This window comes from Ranitomeya variabilis, chromosome 4, assembly GCF_051348905.1.
Source record: "Ranitomeya variabilis isolate aRanVar5 chromosome 4, aRanVar5.hap1, whole genome shotgun sequence".
Taxonomy (NCBI): Eukaryota; Metazoa; Chordata; class Amphibia; order Anura; family Dendrobatidae; genus Ranitomeya; species Ranitomeya variabilis.
Genome location: NC_135235.1, coordinates 49,320,209 through 49,346,875, shown reverse-complemented (window position 1 = coordinate 49,346,875; position 26,667 = coordinate 49,320,209). Strand labels below are relative to the sequence as shown.

Genomic DNA, 26,667 nt, shown 5'->3' with positions numbered 1-26,667 from the left:
TTTGTGTATCTAAACAGCTTTATATATATGTATATATATATAATTTATTTTAAAAACCCAATTAGTTAAAAGCAATATTTATATATTGTATAAATCTATATAAATATTAATTTTGTACATATGATTTAAATATTGCTTTTTTTTTTAACCAATTTTGTTTCACTTAGTTATAAAAAAATATTTGATTATAACATTATATATATGATTTAAATATTGCGGGAGGTGTTTAAAAAATGGGCCCTCTTCCGCCCCTAGGCTTACAGAGCGGGCCCTACCTGTGTGTATGCGGATGTGCTCTATGAGACGAGCCGTGCCTTTGCTGGCGTAGTTGCAGTAACGGCACTTTAGTTTCCCATCATATGTCCGCTCGAAGCCATCCACCAGCATCCCCGCGCTGTCGTCCAGAGACACCTCCACAGACGGGTGGTCCAGCCCGTTCTGATCGCTGTCTGTCCCAGCTGCCGGTAGAGCAAGGCACGGAGAGTTAGCGGTGAACACATCGTGGTTTTGTGGCCCTGATTCATAGAAAGTGAGTCAATGAATAGCACCACTCCGCCATCTGGGTTAGCACAGATACAGGGTACACTGTGGTACATGATGACCGGGGGAGCGATGTGACATCATACATGGAAATGTCCAATAACCTGGACCGTGGCCATTGCTATTGTATGGGGTGTATGGTGGTAAAGGGGTCCCCCCAGCCCTGCAGCAACGACATAGCGTCCATAATTCCACAAGACCACAGGCGTGCCATACATGCTAGTGTGACCTCTGTTACACAGCCCCAACACATGCATGGATTGCCTAACAAACAGGAATCCCTGCGTGTGTTGCAGCTGTCGAACAGCCATAGACATGCAGCCGAGGGGACTCGAACATATTATTCAGCACACTCTCTTATCATTAAAAGAACCCCATTGTGGTACACCACACTAGTGCTACCTGTGAACACGGCCTCCTGTAATAGAATAGTGCCCTAATTATCTGTATCCCACCTGCACCCCCCATGGTGTGACATCTTCCTTTGACAGGCAGCAAGGATGGCAGGTTACTTACCTCCTTGTAAAGTGTCTCCCTCCTTATCTCCACTCACTGAGCCAGAGATCATATTGACGTGGTGCGTTTGCTGGGTGAGATATTCCTGGAAATCTTTGACAAAGTCCAGCGCCTCCGGTTTCTTCTCGCCCATTATCAGTTTTGGTGTGTGCCGGCAGTGGCCTCCTGCCTGCAAGGAAAGAGAATATATTCACTGAGCAGAAGTAACCATTGACGGCATCCGTCCGACCAGTGCTTACAAGAAAGTGGCTGGTGGTGCAACCAACAACATGGCGACACCTGAGACCCAGTGTACGGAGTAGGAACTGCAACCTGGCTCAATTCACTCAGGTGTAAGGTACTCGGTCAGCAAGGGGCTGCTGATGGACCCATTCGGCCACATTCCCACCATCAGATTTTGATGTTGCAGATTTTCTGCACCTATAATATGAAATAGCTCACTTGCATTTTTTTGAAAATATGCAACATAAAGAACTCACCAGAAACTCATCGTGGGAAGGTGGCCTTACTCTTCTTCTTATGTGCCTCTGTTTAGTACTTTCAATGCAATATGGTGTCCCTTGGTAAAAGGCAGTACCACCGCCAAAGAAGATCAAATCAGCCCCCTCCTGACCAGAGTGGCGTCTCACAGGCTGAGTATGAGGCCATAACACCTTCCTGCTCTATACATGCGCCAGATGGCACTAGATGTGGCTTGTAACGGCGAAACGCGCCTGTAAGACGTCAAGAGGGAGAGCGGCTCCGACTTCAGGTTTCTCAATTTGATAAATCTGCCCCCAACGTGCCACAATGGTGAGATAACATACGACGGTGTGGGTCAGTGACCCCATTTTTCTATCGTGTGTTCGTCCACAAGGGGGACAACCTGAAGGAAGCATGGACCAAAGGGTCAGGACTGAAACGCTGTGATGTTCTGCCACACCGATAACTGACAGATGAAGGGGAATGGAAGTGGCACCACAATGAAAAGGTTGGGTTTCCAAAAGCACAGCATGGCGAACTTAGGAATCTCTTCAATCTGCGAATATCTATAGCCTGGTTAGGACACTGATTCCTCTCTCAGCTGCGGGTCATAGGCTAGATACTCACACGGAGTCTTTTTGCTGAGTTTTCGGAGCAGAAACTCAAAAGTTTGAGGAGTATTGAAATTTGGAAAATTTTGCCTTAAAAAAAAACAACTCAGCTTCCACGCTCAGCCAAACATCTAGGCTCCCACTGCACACAGTACATTTCCATAGGCCCCTATTTGCCAGACCACAGATCAAAAGAGGTTGTCTTAGCCCCGGCCGGCCGGTATATATCATTTATATAACTGTATAGGAAAGAACTGCAGACAGTGTGAGGCCTGAACAAGCGTTGGATGACTCAACATGGTCATCACATTTGTGCGCCGGCCGTCTCCTGCCGCATGTATATGATCTAATAAGTGGCATGGACAGGGGAACCGAATAGCACAATGGGGGGTTACCAATGAGTAAAGACAGTAGGGTGGAGGAGATGCTCGCCTGGTTTGGGGGTGTAAAGCATTATTCCAGGGTACAGGATTAGTCTATTATCGACGCGTTTCTAAGTCATCCGACTTCATCAGGAATAAGGAGTGTCGTTTTTTTCAGATGAAGTAGTCAGATGAGAAACGTGATAATAATCCAATCCTGTCTGCTGGAATCCTCCTTTTGGATTGGGATCAACGGCGCAGAGGATCCACTTATTCCTTATGGATAATCCAATCCAATAAAGACGACTAGATGGACTGGGGAGCGTTGGTGGGCGGGAATCTAATGTAGACGGAGCATTAGTAAAATGTGGCTGCACCGTGGCCAGGAGGGGCCTCGCATATTCACGTAACACTGCACAGGAGCAGCGGTGGAGCCGGAACAGAGCACAACACAGACAGGTGCACTTTTCAGGCCTTATTATTATTTTTATTATTGTTTTTAACGGTCCTGCTGCAAAAAAAAAACAACCTAAGTGCACATACATATAGGATACGTTCGTACGATGAGCTTTTAATGTTGTGGATTTTCTGCACTTTTTCATTTTATTTTATTTATTTTTTATTTTATCCTTCCTGGTATTTAGCTTTGACAAAACATCAGGTGCAGATTATATGCGTTTTTAGTGCATTTCTGCAGCATTTTTATGTTTACAAGCTTTTGTGTCCTTTTTTTTGCTAGTTTTTCTCAATCCTTGTTATTTTGGGGGGTTTTCTCCACAGTGTATTTTTGGCTAAACATTTGAGACTTTTCAAAATGTCACAACATTTTTATCCCAGTGCCCTAGTGGAGTCCAAAATATATAAAAAAAAAAAAAAAAAAAGCAACAAAAAACATTTGGTCGCAAATGCATGAAACTTTTGATGAATTTAGCAATGGATGAGACAAAAAACAAAAATGCAAATGATGAATCGGGAACTGAGTATTTGTACAAGGCTGACAAATCTGCAATGTGACCTCTGGGGCGGCCACAAGTGGTGTCCTAACCGCGCTCCATATGATGGGGATCATCACCACGTTTGAGCCCCAGGATGAAATTCACGGCATCGGCCGTACAAGCTGCACAGGCAGAGCTGGGGAAGAGAAGATTTACTCTCTGGAACGGGCAGGACACAGCGCCTTTATGCTTCCTCACACAAGCCCTGCAGTGTGCCTGCTGTACCACCCACGGGCCCGGACACAGGGTGTACTGTACTCAGCGGGCTCATGTGCTAAGCTACAGCAAAAAGAGGAGCCTGATCCTAAACACAGGGACTGTATAGGCAGATGTGTAATAACCCTGTGTAGGATCAGTCCTATTCATGCCCTCCTCCACTATGGCCGCCCTGGGACCGGCGCTCTTGTGTACTGATGGCACTATCTGGAGGCAGTGCCGCCAACATGGGAGATGCTGTGCTCTTCTGTCAACTTCATCTCTTGGCGTTTGCCTGATAAACACAAAACTGGATGATGGATCTGTGATCTGGTGCCAGCGGGGGGCACGAGCCTGTACCTGCCTCCGATAATAAAGTGCTGGTATGTCTATGAGGAGTTACTCCTAACTCACTGGCCCTGTGAGGACTTATAAATGGGGCCACCACGGTCACACAGCAACCAGAACATGGGGTCTCCTCCATTCCCTGTGTGACTGGAGCGGTGGTCGAGCATGTGGGTCTATGTGACTGCCAAGGTAGCTGAGCTCCAACAGGTCCATACCACAAAGAAGTGTGCATGATGGACCCCCATGTCACACACGGGGTAATAATGACATCTAATCATAAGCTAATCAACCGTGATGACATCACATCTACACTAAATACTATACAGCGATGTCATCACACAGGTACAGAATATACAGCGATGTCATCACACGGGTACAGAATATACAGCGATGTCATCACACGGGTACAGAATATACAGCGATGTCATCACACGGGTACAGAATATCATACAGCGATGTCATCACACGGGTACAGAATATACAGCGATGTCATCACACGGGTACAGAATATCATACAGCGATGTCATCACACGGGTACAGAATATACAGCGATGTCATCACACAGGTACAGAATATCATACAGCGATTTCATCACACGGGTACAGAATATCATACAGCGATGTCATCACACGGGTACAGAATATACAGCGATGTCATCACACGGGTACAGAATATCATACAGCGATGTCATCACACGGGTACAGAATATACAGCGATGTCATCACACGGATACAGAATATCATACAGCGATGTCATCACACGGGTACAGAATATCATACAGCGATGTCAACACACGGGTACAGAATATCATACAGCGATGTCATCACACGGGTACAGAATATACAGCGATGTCATCACACGGGTACAGAATATCATACAGCGATGTCATCACACGGATACAGAATATCATACAGCGATGTCATCACACGGGTACAGAATATACAGCGATGTCATCACACGGGTACAGAATATCATACAGCGATGTCATCACACGGATACAGAATATCATACAGCGATGTCATCACACGGGTACAGAATATACAGTGATGTCATCACACGGGTACAGAATATCATACAGCGATGTCATCACACGGATACAGAATATCATACAGCGATGTCATCACACGGGTACAGAATATACAGCGATGTCATCACACGGGTACAGAATATCATACAACGATGTCATCACACGGGTACAGAATATACAGCGATGTCAACACACGGGTACAGAATATCATACAGCGATGTCATCACACGGGTACAGAATATCATACAGCGATGTCATCACACGGGTACAGAATATACAGCGATGTCATCACACGGGTACAGAATATCATACAGCAATGTCATCACACGGGTACAGAATATCATACAGCGATGTCATCACACGGGTACAGAATATACAGCGATGTCATCACACGGGTACAGAATATCATACAGCGATGTCATCACACGGGTACAGAATATCATACAGCGATGTCATCACACGGATACAGAATATCATACAGCAATGTCATCACACAGGTACAGAATATACAGCGATGTCATCACACGGGTACAGAATATCATACAGCGATGTCATCACACGGGTACAGAATATACAGCGATGTCATCACACGGGTACAGAATATACAGCGATGTCATCACACGGGTACAGAATATACAGCGATGTCATCACACGGGTACAGAATATTATACAGCGATGTCATCACACGGGTACAGAATATCATACAGCAATGTCATCACACAGGTACAGAATATACAGCGATGTCATCACACGGGTACAGAATATCATACAGCGATGTCATCACACGGGTACAGAATATACAGCGATGTCATCACACGGGTACAGAATATACAGCGATGTCATCACACGGGTACAGAATATACAGCGATGTCATCACACGGGTACAGAATATTATACAGCGATGTCATCACACGGGTACAGAATATCATACAGCGATGTCATCACACGGGTACAGAATATCATACAGCAATGTCATCACACGGGTACAGAATATCATACAGCGATGTCATCACACGGGTACAGAATATACAGTGATGTCATCACACGGGTACAGAATATACAGCGATGTCATCACACGGATACAGAATATCATACAGCGATGTCATCACACGGGTACAGAATATACAGCGATGTCATCACACGGGTACAGAATATACAGCGATGTCATCACACGGGTACAGAATATACAGCGATGTCATCACACGGGTACAGAATATACAGCGATGTCATCACACGGGTACAGAATATCATACAGCGATGTCATCACACGGGTACAGAATATCATACAGCGATGTCATCACACGGGTACAGAATATACAGCGATGTCATCACACGGGTACAGAATATCATACAGCGATGTCATCACACGGGTACAGAATATCATACAGCGATGTCATCACACGGGTACAGAATATCATACAGCGATGTCATCACACGGGTACAGAATATCATACAGCGATGTCATCACACGGGTACAGAATATCATACAGCGATGTCATCACACGGGTACAGAATATACAGTGATGTCATCACACGGGTACAGAATATCATACAGCGATGTCATCACACGGGTACAGAATATCATACAGCGATGTCCTCACACGGGTACAGAATATCATACAGCGATGTCATCACACGGGTACAGAATATCATACAGCGATGTCATCACACGGGTACAGAATATCATACAGCGATGTCATCACACGGGTACAGAATATCATACAGCGATGTCATCACACGGGTACAGAATATACAGCGATGTCATCACACGGGTACAGAATATACAGCGATGTCATCACACGGGTACAGAATATCATACAGCGATGTCATCACACGGGTACAGAATATACAGCGATGTCATCACACGGGTACAGAATATCATACAGCGATGTCATCACACGGGTACAGAATATCATACAGCAATGTCATCACACGGGTACAGAATATCATACAGCGATGTCAGCACACAGGTACAGAATATCATACAGCGATGTCATCACACGGGTACAGAATATACAGCGATGTCATCACACGGGTACAGAATATCATACAGCGATGTCATCACACGGATACAGAATATCATACAGCGATGTCATCACACGGGTACAGAATATACAGCGATGTCATCACACGGATACAGAATATCATACAGCGATGTCATCACACGGGTACAGAATATACAGCGATGTCATCACACGGGTACAGAATATACAGCGATGTCATCACACGGGTACAGAATATACAGCGATGTCATCACACGGGTACAGAATATCATACAGCGATGTCATCACACGGGTACAGAATATCATACAGCGATGTCATCACACGGGTACAGAATATACAGCGATGTCATCACACGGGTACAGAATATCATACAGCGATGTCATCACACGGGTACAGAATATCATACAGCGATGTCATCACACGGGTACAGAATATCATACAGCGATGTCATCACACGGGTACAGAATATACAGCGATGTCATCACACAGGTACAGAATATCATACAGCGATTTCATCACACGGGTACAGAATATCATACAGCGATGTCAACACACGGGTACAGAATATCATACAGCGATGTCATCACACGGGTACAGAATATACAGCGATGTCATCACACGGATACAGAATATCATACAGCGATGTCATCACACGGGTACAGAATATCATACAGCGATGTCAACACACGGGTACAGAATATCATACAGCGATGTCATCACACGGGTACAGAATATACAGCGATGTCATCACACGGGTACAGAATATCATACAGCGATGTCATCACACGGATACAGAATATCATACAGCGATGTCATCACACGGGTACAGAATATACAGTGATGTCATCACACGGGTACAGAATATCATACAGCGATGTCATCACACGGATACAGAATATCATACAGCGATGTCATCACACGGGTACAGAATATACAGCGATGTCATCACACGGGTACAGAATATCATACAGCGATGTCATCACACGGATACAGAATATCATACAGCGATGTCATCACACGGGTACAGAATATACAGCGATGTCAACACACGGGTACAGAATATCATACAGCGATGTCATCACACGGGTACAGAATATCATACAGCGATGTCATCACACGGGTACAGAATATACAGCGATGTCATCACACGGGTACAGAATATCATACAGCAATGTCATCACACGGGTACAGAATATCATACAGCGATGTCATCACACGGGTACAGAATATACAGCGATGTCATCACACGGGTACAGAATATCATACAGCGATGTCATCACACGGGTACAGAATATCATACAGCGATGTCATCACACGGGTACAGAATATACAGCGATGTCATCACACGGGTACAGAATATCATACAGCGATGTCATCACACGGGTACAGAATATACAGCGATGTCATCACACGGGTACAGAATATACAGCGATGTCATCACACGGGTACAGAATATACAGCGATGTCATCACATGGGTACAGAATATTATACAGCGATGTCATCACACGGGTACAGAATATCATACAGCGATGTCATCACACGGGTACAGAATATCATACAGCAATGTCATCACACGGGTACAGAATATCATACAGCGATGTCATCACACGGGTACAGAATATACAGTGATGTCATCACACGGGTACAGAATATACAGCGATGTCATCACACGGATACAGAATATCATACAGCGATGTCATCACACGGGTACAGAATATACAGCGATGTCATCACACGGGTACAGAATATACAGCGATGTCATCACACGGGTACAGAATATACAGCGATGTCATCACACGGGTACAGAATATACAGCGATGTCATCACACGGGTACAGAATATCATACAGCGATGTCATCACACGGGTACAGAATATCATACAGCGATGTCATCACACGGGTACAGAATATACAGCGATGTCATCACACGGGTACAGAATATCATACAGCGATGTCATCACACGAGTACAGAATATCATACAGCGATGTCATCACACGGGTACAGAATATCATACAGCGATGTCATCACACGGGTACAGAATATCATACAGCGATGTCATCACACGGGTACAGAATATCATACAGCGATGTCATCACACGGGTACAGAATATACAGTGATGTCATCACACGGGTACAGAATATCATACAGCGATGTCATCACACGGGTACAGAATATCATACAGCGATGTCCTCACACGGGTACAGAATATCATACAGCGATGTCATCACACGGGTACAGAATATCATACAGCGATGTCATCACACGGGTACAGAATATCATACAGCAATGTCATCACACGGGTACAGAATATACAGTGATGTCATCACACGGGTACAGAATATCATACAGCGATGTCATCACACGGGTACAGAATATACAGCGATGTCATCACACGGGTACAGAATATCATACAGCGATGTCATCACACGGGTACAGAATATCATACAGCAATGTCATCACACGGGTACAGAATATCATACAGCGATGTCAGCACACAGGTACAGAATATCATACAGCGATGTCATCACACGGGTACAGAATATACAGCGATGTCATCACACGGGTACAGAATATCATACAGCGATGTCATCACACGGATACAGAATATCATACAGCGATGTCATCACACGGGTACAGAATATACAGCGATGTCATCACACGGATACAGAATATCATACAGCGATGTCATCACACGGGTACAGAATATACAGCGATGTCATCACACGGGTACAGAATATACAGCGATGTCATCACACGGGTACAGAATATACAGCGATGTCATCACACGGGTACAGAATATCATACAGCGATGTCATCACACGGGTACAGAATATCATACAGCGATGTCATCACACGGGTACAGAATATACAGCGATGTCATCACACGGGTACAGAATATCATACAGCGATGTCATCACACGGGTACAGAATATCATACAGCGATGTCATCACACGGGTACAGAATATCATACAGCGATGTCATCACACGGGTACAGAATATCATACAGCGATGTCATCACACGGGTACAGAATATCATACAGCGATGTCATCACACGGGTACAGAATATCATACAGCGATGTCATCACACGGGTACAGAATATCATACAGCGATGTCATCACACGGGTACAGAATATCATACAGCGATGTCATCACACGGGTACAGAATATCATACAGCGATGTCATCACACGGGTACAGAATATCATACAGCGATGTCATCACACGGGTACAGAATATCATACAGCGATGTCATCACACGGGTACAGAATATCATACAGCGATGTCATCACACGGGTACAGAATATCATACAGCGATGTCATCACACAGGTACAGAATATCATACAGCGATGTCATCACACGGGTACAGAATATCATACAGCGATGTCATCACACGGGTACAGAATATCATACAGCGATGTCATCACACGGGTACAGAATATCATACAGCGATGTCATCACACGGGTACAGAATATCATACAGCAATGTCATCACACGGGTACAGAATATACAGTGATGTCATCACACGGGTACAGAATATCATACAGCGATGTCATCACACGGGTACAGAATATACAGCGATGTCATCACACGGGTACAGAATATCATACAGCGATGTCATCACACGGATACAGAATATCATACAGCGATGTCATCACACGGGTACAGAATATCATACAGCGATGTCATCACACGGGTACAGAATATACAGCGATGTCATCACACGGGTACAGAATATCATACAGCGATGTCATCACACGGATACAGAATATCATACAGCGATGTCATCACACGGGTACAGAATATACAGCGATGTCATCACACGGATACAGAATATCATACAGCGATGTCATCACACGGGTACAGAATATACAGCGATGTCATCACACGGGTACAGAATATACAGCGATGTCATCACACGGGTACAGAATATACAGCGATGTCATCACACGGGTACAGAATATCATACAGCGATGTCATCACACGGGTACAGAATATCATACAGCGATGTCATCACACGGGTACAGAATATACAGCGATGTCATCACACGGGTACAGAATATCATACAGCGATGTCATCACACGGGTACAGAATATCATACAGCGATGTCATCACACGGGTACAGAATATCATACAGCGATGTCATCACACGGGTACAGAATATCATACAGCGATGTCATCACACGGGTACAGAATATCATACAGCGATGTCATCACACGGGTACAGAATATCATACAGCGATGTCATCACACAGGTACAGAATATCATACAGCGATGTCATCACACGGGTACAGAATATCATACAGCGATGTCATCACACAGGTATAGAATATACAGCGATGTCATCACACGGGTACAGAATATACAGCGATGTCATCACACGGGTACAGAATATACAGCGATGTCATCACATGGGTACAGAATATTATACAGCGATGTCATCACACGGGTACAGAATATCATACAGCGATGTCATCACACGGGTACAGAATATCATACAGCAATGTCATCACACGGGTACAGAATATCATACAGCGATGTCATCACACGGGTACAGAATATACAGTGATGTCATCACACGGGTACAGAATATACAGCGATGTCATCACACGGATACAGAATATCATACAGCGATGTCATCACACGGGTACAGAATATACAGCGATGTCATCACACGGGTACAGAATATACAGCGATGTCATCACACGGGTACAGAATATACAGCGATGTCATCACACGGGTACAGAATATCATACAGCGATGTCATCACACGGGTACAGAATATCATACAGCGATGTCATCACACGGGTACAGAATATCATACAGCGATGTCATCACACGGGTACAGAATATCATACAGCGATGTCATCACACGGGTACAGAATATCATACAGCGATGTCATCACACGGGTACAGAATATACAGTGATGTCATCACACGGGTACAGAATATCATACAGCGATGTCATCACACGGGTACAGAATATCATACAGCGATGTCCTCACACGGGTACAGAATATCATACAGCGATGTCATCACACGGGTACAGAATATACAGCGATGTCATCACACGGATACAGAATATCATACAGCGATGTCATCACACGGGTACAGAATATACAGCGATGTCATCACACGGGTACAGAATATCATACAGCGATGTCATCACACGGGTACAGAATATCATACAGCAATGTCATCACACGGGTACAGAATATACAGTGATGTCATCACACGGGTACAGAATATACAGCGATGTCATCACACGGATACAGAATATCATACAGCGATGTCATCACACGGGTACAGAATATACAGCGATGTCATCACACGGGTACAGAATATCATACAGCGATGTCATCACACGGGTACAGAATATCATACAGCAATGTCATCACACGGGTACAGAATATCATACAGCGATGTCAGCACACAGGTACAGAATATCATACAGCGATGTCATCACACGGGTACAGAATATACAGCGATGTCATCACACGGGTACAGAATATCATACAGCGATGTCATCACACGGATACAGAATATCATACAGCGATGTCATCACACGGGTACAGAATATACAGCGATGTCATCACACGGATACAGAATATCATACAGCGATGTCATCACACGGGTACAGAATATACAGCGATGTCATCACACGGGTACAGAATATACAGCGATGTCATCACACGGGTACAGAATATACAGCGATGTCATCACACGGGTACAGAATATCATACAGCGATGTCATCACACGGGTACAGAATATCATACAGCGATGTCATCACACGGGTACAGAATATACAGCGATGTCATCACACGGGTACAGAATATCATACAGCGATGTCATCACACGGGTACAGAATATCATACAGCGATGTCATCACACGGGTACAGAATATCATACAGCGATGTCATCACACGGGTACAGAATATCATACAGCGATGTCATCACACGGGTACAGAATATCATACAGCGATGTCATCACACGGGTACAGAATATCATACAGCGATGTCATCACACGGGTACAGAATATCATACAGCGATGTCATCACACGGGTACAGAATATCATACAGCGATGTCATCACACGGGTACAGAATATCATACAGCGATGTCATCACACGGGTACAGAATATCATACAGCGATGTCATCACACGGGTACAGAATATCATACAGCGATGTCATCACACGGATACAGAATATCGTACAGCGATGTCATCACACGGGTACAGAATATACAGCGATGTCATCACACGGGTACAGAATATCATACAACGATGTCATCACACGGGTACAGAATATACAGCGATGTCAACACACGGGTACAGAATATCATACAGCGATGTCATCACACGGGTACAGAATATCATACAGCGATGTCATCACACGGGTACAGAATATACAGCGATGTCATCACACGGGTACAGAATATCATACAGCAATGTCATCACACGGGTACAGAATATCATACAGCGATGTCATCACACGGATACAGAATATACAGCGATGTCATCACACGGGTACAGAATATCATACAGCGATGTCATCACACGGGTACAGAATATACAGCGATGTCATCACACGGGTACAGAATATCATACAGCGATGTCATCACACGGGTACAGAATATACAGCGATGTCATCACACGGGTACAGAATATCATACAGCGATGTCATCACACGGGTACAGAATATCATACAGCGATGTCATCACACGGGTACAGAATATACAGCGATGTCATCACACGGGTACAGAATATCATACAGCGATGTCATCACACGGGTACAGAATATACAGCGATGTCATCACACGGGTACAGAATATACAGCGATGTCATCACACGGGTACAGAATATACAGCGATGTCATCACATGGGTACAGAATATTATACAGCGATGTCATCACACGGGTACAGAATATCATACAGCGATGTCATCACACGGGTACAGAAAATCATACAGCAATGTCATCACACGGGTACAGAATATCATACAGCGATGTCATCACACGGGTACAGAATATACAGTGATGTCATCACACGGGTACAGAATATACAGCGATGTCATCACACGGATACAGAATATCATACAGCGATGTCATCACACGGGTACAGAATATACAGCGATGTCATCACACGGGTACAGAATATACAGCGATGTCATCACACGGGTACAGAATATACAGCGATGTCATCACACGGGTACAGAATATACAGCGATGTCATCACACGGGTACAGAATATCATACAGCGATGTCATCACACGGGTACAGAATATCATACAGCGATGTCATCACACGGGTACAGAATATACAGCGATGTCATCACACGGGTACAGAATATCATACAGCGATGTCATCACACGGGTACAGAATATCATACAGCGATGTCATCACACGGGTACAGAATATCATACAGCGATGTCATCACACGGGTACAGAATATCATACAGCGATGTCATCACACGGGTACAGAATATCATACAGCGATGTCATCACACGGGTACAGAATATACAGTGATGTCATCACACGGGTACAGAATATCATACAGCGATGTCATCACACGGGTACAGAATATCATACAGCGATGTCCTCACACGGGTACAGAATATCATACAGCGATGTCATCACACGGGTACAGAATATCATACAGCGATGTCATCACACGGGTACAGAATATCATACAGCAATGTCATCACACGGGTACAGAATATACAGTGATGTCATCACACGGGTACAGAATATCATACAGCGATGTCATCACACGGGTACAGAATATACAGCGATGTCATCACACGGGTACAGAATATCATACAGCGATGTCATCACACGGGTACAGAATATCATACAGCAATGTCATCACACGGGTACAGAATATCATACAGCGATGTCAGCACACAGGTACAGAATATCATACAGCGATGTCATCACACGGGTACAGAATATACAGCGATGTCATCACACGGGTACAGAATATCATACAGCGATGTCATCACACGGATACAGAATATCATACAGCGATGTCATCACACGGGTACAGAATATACAGCGATGTCATCACACGGATACAGAATATCATACAGCGATGTCATCACACGGGTACAGAATATACAGCGATGTCATCACACGGGTACAGAATATACAGCGATGTCATCACACGGGTACAGAATATACAGCGATGTCATCACACGGGTACAGAATATCATACAGCGATGTCATCACACGGGTACAGAATATCATACAGCGATGTCATCACACGGGTACAGAATATACAGCGATGTCATCACACGGGTACAGAATATCATACAGCGATGTCATCACACGGGTACAGAATATCATACAGCGATGTCATCACACGGGTACAGAATATCATACAGCGATGTCATCACACGGGTACAGAATATCATACAGCGATGTCATCACACGGGTACAGAATATCATACAGCGATGTCATCACACGGGTACAGAATATCATACAGCGATGTCATCACACGGGTACAGAATATCATACAGCGATGTCATCACACGGGTACAGAATATCATACAGCGATGTCATCACACGGGTACAGAATATCATACAGCGATGTCATCACACGGGTACAGAATATCATACAGCGATGTCATCACACGGGTACAGAATATCATACAGCGATGTCATCACACGGGTACAGAATATCATACAGCGATGTCATCACACGGGTACAGAATATCATACAGCGATGTCATCACACAGGTACAGAATATCATACAGCGATGTCATCACACGGGTACAGAATATCATACAGCGATGTCATCACACGGGTACAGAATATCATACAGCGATGTCATCACACGGGTACAGAATATCATACAGCGATGTCATCACACGGGTACAGAATATCATACAGCAATGTCATCACACGGGTACAGAATATACAGTGATGTCATCACACGGGTACAGAATATCATACAGCGATGTCATCACACGGGTACAGAATATACAGCGATGTCATCACACGGGTACAGAATATCATACAGCGATGTCATCACACGGATACAGAATATCATACAGCGATGTCATCACACGGGTACAGAATATCATACAGCGATGTCATCACACGGGTACAGAATATACAGCGATGTCATCACACGGGTACAGAATATCATACAGCGATGTCATCACACGGATACAGAATATCATACAGCGATGTCATCACACGGGTACAGAATATCATACAGCGATGTCATCACACGGGTACAGAATATACAGCGATGTCATCACACGGGTACAGAATATACAGCGATGTCATCACACGGGTACAGAATATACAGCGATGTCATCACACGGGTACAGAATATCATACAGCGATGTCATCACACGGGTACAGAATATCATACAGCGATGTCATCACACGGGTACAGAATATACAGCGATGTCATCACACGGGTACAGAATATCATACAGCGATGTCATCACACGGGTACAGAATATCATACAGCGATGTCATCACACGGGTACAGAATATCATACAGCGATGTCATCACACGGGTACAGAATATCATACAGCGATGTCATCACACGGGTACAGAATATACAGCGATGTCATCACACGGGTACAGAATATCATACAGCGATGTCATCACACGGGTACAGAATATCATACAGCGATGTCATCACACGGGTACAGAATATACAGCGATGTCATCACACGGGTACAGAATATCATACAGCGATGTCATCACACAGGTACAGAATATCATACAGCGATGTCATCACACGGGTACAGAATATCATACAGCGATGTCATCACACAGGTACAGAATATCATACAGCGATGTCATCACACGGGTACAGAATATCATACAGCGATGTCATCACACAGGTATAGAATATACAGCGATGTCATCACACGGGTACAGAATATACAGCGATGTCATCACACGGGTACAGAATATCATACAGCGATGTCATCACACGGGTACAGAATATACAGCGATGTCATCACACGGGTACAGAATATACAGCGATGTCATCACACAGGTACAGAATATCATACAGCGATGTCATCACACGGGTACAGAATATACAGCGATGTCAACACACGGGTACAGAATATCATACAGCGATGTCATCACACGGGTACAGAATATACAGCGATGTCATCACACGGATACAGAATATACAGCGATGTCAGCACACGGGTACAGAATATCATACAGCGATGTCATCACACGGGTACAGAATATCATACAGCGATGTCATCACACGGGTACAGAATATACAGCGATGTCAACACACGGGTACAGAATATCATACAGCGATGTCAACACACGGGTACAGAATATCATACAGCGATGTCAGCACACGGGTACAGAATATCATACAGCGATGTCATCACACGGGTACAGAATATCATACAGCGATGTCATCACACGGGTACAGAATATACAGCGATGTCATCACACGGGTACAGAATATACAGCGATGTCATCACACGGATACAGAATATCATACAGCGATGTCATCACACGGATACAGAATATCATACAGCGATGTCATCACACGGGTACAGAATATCATACAGCGATGTCATCACACGGGTACAGAATATCATACAGCGATGTCATCACACGGATACAGAATATCATACAGCGATGTCATCACACGGATACAGAATATCATACAGCGATGTCATCACACGGGTACAGAATATACAGCGATGTCATCACACGGGTACAGAATATCATACAGCGATGTCATCACACGGGTACAGAATATACAGCGATGTCATCACACGGGTACAGAATATCATACAGCGATGTCATCACACGGATACAGAATATCATACAGCGATGTCATCACACAGGTACAGAATATCATACAGCGATGTCAGCACACGGATACAGAATATCATACAGCGATGTCATCACACGGGTACAGAATATCATACAGCGATGTCATCACACGGGTACAGAATATACAGCGATGTCATCACACGGGTACAGAATATCATACAGCGATGTCATCACACGGATACAGAATATCATACAGCGATGTCATCACACGGGTACAGAATATACAGTGATGTCATCACACGGGTACAGAATATCATACAGCGATGTCAGCACACGGGTACAGAATATCATACAGCGATGTCATCACACGGGTACAGAATATACAGCGATGTCAACACACGGGTACAGAATATCATACAGCGATGTCATCACACGGGTACAGAATATCATACAGCGATGTCATCACACGGGTACAGAATATACAGCGATGTCATCACACGGGTACAGAATATCATACAGCGATGTCATCACACGGATACAGAATATCATACAGCGATGTCATCACACGGGTACAGAATATCATACAGCGATGTCATCACACGGGTACAGAATATACAGTGATGTCATCACACGGGTACAGAATATCATACAGCGATGTCATCACACGGATACAGAATATCATACAGCGATGTCATCACACGGGTACAGAATATCATACAGCGATGTCATCACACGGATACAGAATATCATACAGCGATGTCATCACACGGGTACAGAATATCATACAGCGATGTCATCACACGGGTACAGAATATACAGCGATGTCATCACACGGGTACAGAATATACAGCGATGTCATCACACGGGTACAGAATATCATACAGCGATGTCATCACACGGGTACAGAATATACAGCGATGTCATCACACGGGTACAGAATATCATACAGCGATGTCATCACACGGGTACAGAATATACAGCGATGTCATCACACGGGTACAGAATATACAGCGATGTCATCACACGGGTACAGAATATACAGCGATGTCATCACACGGGTACAGAATATACAGCGATGTCATCACACGGGTACAGAATATACAGCGATGTCATCACACGGGTACAGAGTATACAGCGATGTCATCACACGGGTACAGAATATACAGCGATGTCATCACACGGGTACAGAATATACAGCGATGTCATCACACGGGTACAGAATATCATACAGCGAGGTCATCACACGGGTACAGAATATACAGCGATGTCATCACACGGGTACAGAATATCATACAGCGATGTCATCACACGGGTACAGAATATCATACAGCGATGTCATCACACGGGTACAGAATATCATACAGAGATGTCATCACACGGGTACAGAATATACAGCGATGTCAACACACGGGTACAGAATATCATACAGCGATGTCATCACACGGGTACAGAATATCATACAGCGATGTCATCACACGGGTACAGAATATCATACAGCGATGTCATCACACGGGTACAGAATATCATACAGCGATGTCATCACACGGGTACAGAATATACAGCGATGTCAACACACGGGTACAGAATATCATACAGCGATGTCATCACACGGGTACAGAATATCATACAGCGATGTCATCACACGGGTACAGAATATACAGCGATGTCATCACACGGGTACAGAATATCATACAGCGATGTCATCACACGGGTACAGAATATCATACAGCGATGTCAGCACAAGGGTACAGAATATACAGCGATGTCATCACACGGGTACAGAATATCATACAGCGATGTCATCACACGGGTACAGAATATCATACAGCGATGTCATCACACGGGTACAGAATATACAGCGATGTCATCACACGGGTACAGAATATACAGCGATGTCATCACACGGGTACAGAATATACAGTGATGTCATCACACGGGTACAGAATATCATACAGGGATGTCATCACACGGGTACAGAATATCATACAGCGATGTCATCACACGGGTACAGAATATCATACAGCGATGTCATCACACGGGTACAGAATATACAGCGATGTCATCACACGGATACAGAATATCATACAGCGATGTCATCACACGGGTACAGAATATACAGTGATGTCATCACACGGGTACAGAATATCATACAGCGATGTCAGCACACGGGTACAGAATATCATACAGCGATGTCATCACACGGGTACAGAATATACAGCGATGTCATCACACGGATACAGAATATCATACAGCGATGTCATCACACGGGTACAGAATATCATACAGCGATGTCATCACACGGGTACAGAATATACAGCGATGTCATCACACGGATACAGAATATCATACAGCGATGTCATCACACGGGTACAGAATATACAGTGATGTCATCACACGGGTACAGAATATCATACAGCGATGTCAGCACACGGGTACAGAATATCATACAGCGATGTCATCACACGGGTACAGAATATCATACAGCGATGTCATCACACGGGTACAGAATATACAGCGATGTCATCACACGGGTACAGAATATCATACAGCGATGTCATCACACAGGTACAGAATATCATACAGCGATGTCATCACACGGATACAGAATATCATACAGCGATGTCATCACACGGGTACAGAATATACAGCGATGTCATCACACGGATACAGAATATCATACAGCGATGTCATCACACGGGTACAGAATATACAGCGATGTCATCACACGGGTACAGAATATACAGCGATGTCATCACACGGGTACAGAATATACAGCAATGTCAGCACACGGGTACAGAATATCATACAGCGATGTCATCACACGGGTACAGAATATACAGCGATGTCATCACACGGGTACAGAATATCATACAGCGATGTCATCACACGGATACAGAATATCATACAGCGATGTCATCACACGGGTACAGAATATCATACAGCGATGTCATCACACGGGTACAGAATATACAGCGATGTCATCACACGGGTACAGAATATCATACAGCGATGTCATCACACGGGTACAGAATATACAGCGATGTCATCACACGGGTACAGAATATACAGCGATGTCATCACACGGGTACAGAATATCATACAGCGATGTCATCACACGGGTACAGAATATACAGCGATGTCATCACACGGGTACAGAATATACAGCGATGTCATCACACGGGTACAGAATATCATACAGCGATGTCATCACACGGGTACAGAATATCATACAGCGATGTCATCACACGGGTACAGAATATACAGCGATGTCATCACACGGGTACAGAATATACAGCGATGTCATCACACGGGTACAGAATATCATACAGCGATGTCATCACACGGGTACAGAATATCATACAGCGATGTCATCACACGGGTACAGAATATCATACAGCAATGTCATCACACGGGTACAGAATATACAGCGATGTCATCACACGGGTACAGAATATCATACAGCGATGTCATCACACGGGTACAGAATATCATACAGCGATGTCATCACACGGGTACAGAATATACAGCGATGTCATCACACGGGTACAGAATATCATACAGCGATGTCATCACACGGGTACAGAATATCATACAGCGATGTCATCACACGGGTACAGAATATCATACAGCGATGTCATCACACGGGTACAGAATATACAGCGATGTCATCACACGGGTACAGAATATCATACAGCGATGTCATCACACGGATACAGAATATCATACAGCGATGTCATCACACGGGTACAGAATATCATACAGCAATGTCATCACACGGGTACAGAATATCATACAGCGATGTCATCACACGGGTACAGAATATCATACAGCGATGTCAGCACACAGGTACAGAATATCATACAGCGATGTCATCACACGGGTACAGAATATCATACAGCGATGTCATCACACGGGTACAGAATATCATACAGCGATGTCATCACACGGGTACAGAATATACAGCGATGTCATCACACGGGTACAGAATATCATACAGCGATGTCATCACACAGGTACAGAATATCATACAGCGATGTCATCACACGGATACAGAATATCATACAGCGATGTCATCACACGGGTACAGAATATACAGCGATGTCATCACACGGGTACAGAATATACAGCGATGTCATCACACGGGTACAGAATATACAGCGATTTCATCACACGGGTACAGAATATCATACAGCGATGTCAGCACACGGGTACAGAATATCATACAGCGATGTCATCACACGGGTACAGAATATACAGCGATGTCATCACACGGGTACAGAATATCATACAGCGATGTCATCACACGGGTACAGAATATCATACAGAGATGTCATCACACGGGTACAGAATATACAGTGATGTCATCACACGGGTACAGAATATCATACAGCGATGTCATCACACGGATACAGAATATACAGCGATGTCATCACACGGGTACAGAATATCATACAGCGATGTCATCACACGGGTACAGAATATCATACAGCGATGTCATCACACGGGTACAGAATATCATACAGCGATGTCATCACACGGGTACAGAATATCATACAGCGATGTCAGCACACGGGTACAGAATATCATACAGCGATGTCATCACACGGGTACAGAATATACAGCGATGTCATCACACGGGTACAGAATATCATACAGCGATGTCATCACACGGGTACAGAATATCATACAGAGATGTCATCACACGGGTACAGAATATACAGTGATGTCATCACACGGGTACAGAATATCATACAGCGATGTCATCACACGGATACAGAATATACAGCGATGTCATCACACGGGTACAGAATATCATACAGCGATGTCATCACACGGGTACAGAATATCATACAGAGATGTCATCACACGGGTACAGAATATACAGCGATGTCATCACACGGGTACAGAATATACAGCGATTTCATCACACGGGTACAGAATATCATACAGCGATGTCATCACACGGGTACAGAATATCATACAGCGATGTCATCACACGGGTACAGAATATACAGCGATGTCATCACACGGGTACAGAATATACAGCGATGTCATCACACGGGTACAGAATATACAGCGATTTCATCACACGGGTACAGAATATACAGCGATGTCATCACACGGGTACAGAATATACAGCGATGTCATCACACGGGTACAGAATATACAGCGATGTCATCACACGGGTACAGAATATCATACAGCGAGGTCATCACACGGGTACAGAATATACAGCGATGTCATCACACGGGTACAGAATATCATACAGCGATGTCATCACACGGGTACAGAATATCATACAGCGATGTCATCACACGGGTACAGAATATACAGCAATGTCATCACACGGGTACAGAATATCATACAGCGATGTCATCACACGGATACAGAATATCATACAGCGATGTCAGCACAAGGGTACAGAATATACAGCGATGTCATCACACGGATACAGAATATCATACAGCGATGTCATCACACGGGTACAGAATATCATACAGCGATGTCATCACACGGGTACAGAATATACAGTGATGTCATCACACGGGTACAGAATATCATACAGCGATGTCATCACACGGATACAGAATATCATACAGCGATGTCATCACACGGGTACAGAATATACAGTGATGTCATCACACGGGTACAGAATATCATACAGCGATGTCATCACACGGGTACAGAATATCATACAGCGATGTCATCACACGGGTACAGAATATACAGCGATGTCATCACACGGATACAGAATATCATACAGCGATGTCATCACACGGGTACAGAATATACAGTGATGTCATCACACGGGTACAGAATATCATACAGCGATGTCAGCACACGGGTACAGAATATCATACAGCGATGTCATCACACGGGTACAGAATATACAGCGATGTCATCACACGGATACAGAATATCATACAGCGATGTCATCACACGGGTACAGAATATACAGCGATGTCATCACACGGGTACAGAATATCATACAGCGATGTCATCACACGGGTACAGAATATCATACAGCGATGTCATCACACGGGTACAGAATATACAGCGATGTCATCACACGGATACAGAATATCATACAGCGATGTCATCACACGGGTACAGAATATACAGTGATGTCATCACACGGGTACAGAATATCATACAGCGATGTCAGCACACGGGTACAGAATATCATACAGCGATGTCATCACACGGGTACAGAATATCATACAGCGATGTCATCACACGGGTACAGAATATACAGCGATGTCATCACACGGGTACAGAATATCATACAGCGATGTCATCACACAGGTACAGAATATCATACAGCGATGTCATCACACAGGTACAGAATATACAGCGATGTCATCACACGGATACAGAATATCATACAGCGATGTCATCACACGGGTACAGAATATACAGCGATGTCATCACACGGGTACAGAATATACAGCGATGTCATCACACGGGTACAGAATATACAGCGATGTCATCACACGGGTACAGAATATACAGCAATGTCAGCACACGGGTACAGAATATCATACAGCGATGTCATCACACGGGTACAGAATATCATACAGCGATGTCATCACACGGGTACAGAATATACAGCGATGTCATCACACGGGTACAGAATATACAGCGATGTCATCACACGGGTACAGAATATCATACAGCGATGTCATCACACGGATACAGAATATCATACAGCGATGTCATCACACGGGTACAGAATATCATACAGCGATGTCATCACACGGGTACAGAATATACAGCGATGTCATCACACGGGTACAGAATATCATACAGCGATGTCATCACACGGGTACAGAATATACAGCGATGTCATCACACGGGTACAGAATATACAGCGATGTCATCACACGGGTACAGAATATCATACAGCGATGTCATCACACGGGTACAGAATATCATACAGCGATGTCATCACACGGGTACAGAATATACAGCGATGTCATCACACGGGTACAGAATATACAGCGATGTCATCACACGGGTACAGAATATACAGCGATGTCATCACACGGGTACAGAATATCATACAGCGATGTCATCACACGGATACAGAATATCATACAGCGATGTCATCACACGGGTACAGAATATCATACAGCGATGTCATCACACGGGTACAGAATATACAGCGATGTCATCACACGGGTACAGAATATCATACAGCGATGTCATCACACAGGTACAGAATATCATACAGCGATGTCATCACACGGATACAGAATATCATACAGCGATGTCATCACACGGGTACAGAATATACAGCGATGTCATCACACGGGTACAGAATATACAGCGATGTCATCACACGGGTACAGAATATCATACAGCGATGTCATCACACGGGTACAGAATATCATACAGCGATGTCATCACACGGGTACAGAATATACAGCGATGTCATCACACGGGTACAGAATATACAGCGATGTCATCACACGGGTACAGAATATACAGCGATTTCATCACACGGGTACAGAATATCATACAGCGATGTCATCACACGGGTATAGAATATACAGCGATGTCATCACACGGGTACAGAATATCATACAGCGATGTCATCACACGGGTACAGAATATACAGCGATGTCATCACACGGATACAGAATATCATACAGCGATGTCATCACACGGGTACAGAATATCATACAGCGATGTCATCACACGGGTACAGAATATACAGCGATGTCATCACACGGGTACAGAATATACAGCGATGTCATCACACGGGTACAGAATATACAGCGATGTCATCACACGGGTACAGAATATACAGCGATGTCAGCACACGGGTACAGAATATCATACAGCGATGTCAGCACACGGGTACAGAATATCATACAGTGATGTCATCACACGGGTACAGAATATCATACAGCGATGTCATCACACGGGTACAGAATATACAGCGATGTCATCACACGGGTACAGAATATCATACAGCGATGTCATCACACGGATACAGAATATACAGCGATGTCAGCACACGGGTACAGAATATCATACAGCGATGTCATCACACGGGTACAGAATATCGTACAGAGATGTCATCACACGGGTATAGAATATACAGCGATGTCATCACACGGGTACAGAATATCATACAGAGATGTCATCACACGGGTACAGAATATACAGCGATGTCATCACACGGGTACAGAATATACAGCGATTTCATCACACGGGTACAGAATATCATACAGCGATGTCATCACACGGGTACAGAATATACAGCGATGTCATCACACGGGTACAGAATATCATACAGCGATGTCATCACACGGGTACAGAATATACAGCGATGTCATCACACGGGTACAGAATATACAGCGATTTCATCACACGGGTACAGAATATCATACAGCGATGTCATCACACGGGTATAGAATATACAGCGATGTCATCACACGGGTACAGAATATACAGCGATGTCATCACACGGGTACAGAATATCATACAGCGATGTCATCACACGGGTACAGAATATCATACAGCGATGTCATCACACAGGTACAGAATATCATACAGCGATGTCATCACACAGGTACAGAATATACAGCGATGTCATCACACGGGTACAGAATATACAGCGATGTCATCACACGGATACAGAATATCATACAGCGATGTCAGCACACGGGTACAGAATATCATACAGCGATGTCAGCACACGGGTACAGAATATCATACAGCGATGTCATCACACGGGTACAGAATATACAGCGATGTCATCACACGGGTACAGAATATACAGCGATGTCATCACACGGGTACAGAATATC

General features: G+C 44.2%; 1 protein-coding gene across 3 annotated transcripts in view; it reads right to left on the bottom strand.

Moving 5' to 3' along the window:
* The window catches only part of IKZF5 (IKAROS family zinc finger 5), a 30,482-nt gene that overhangs the window by 2,081 nt on the left and 1,734 nt on the right, over positions 1-26,667 (bottom strand). For 2 of the 3 annotated variants that reach the window (XM_077258477.1, XM_077258476.1), the window contains exons 2-3: positions 1,057-1,225; positions 276-515 (exon numbers count right to left, since the gene is read on the bottom strand). In XM_077258477.1, the coding sequence (XP_077114592.1) occupies positions 276-515; positions 1,057-1,189 (373 nt within the window). In that variant the 5' untranslated portion in view covers positions 1,190-1,225. The remainder of the gene's footprint in view (positions 1-275; positions 516-1,056; positions 1,226-26,667) is intronic. The other variant, XM_077258478.1, reaches the window with a different exon arrangement.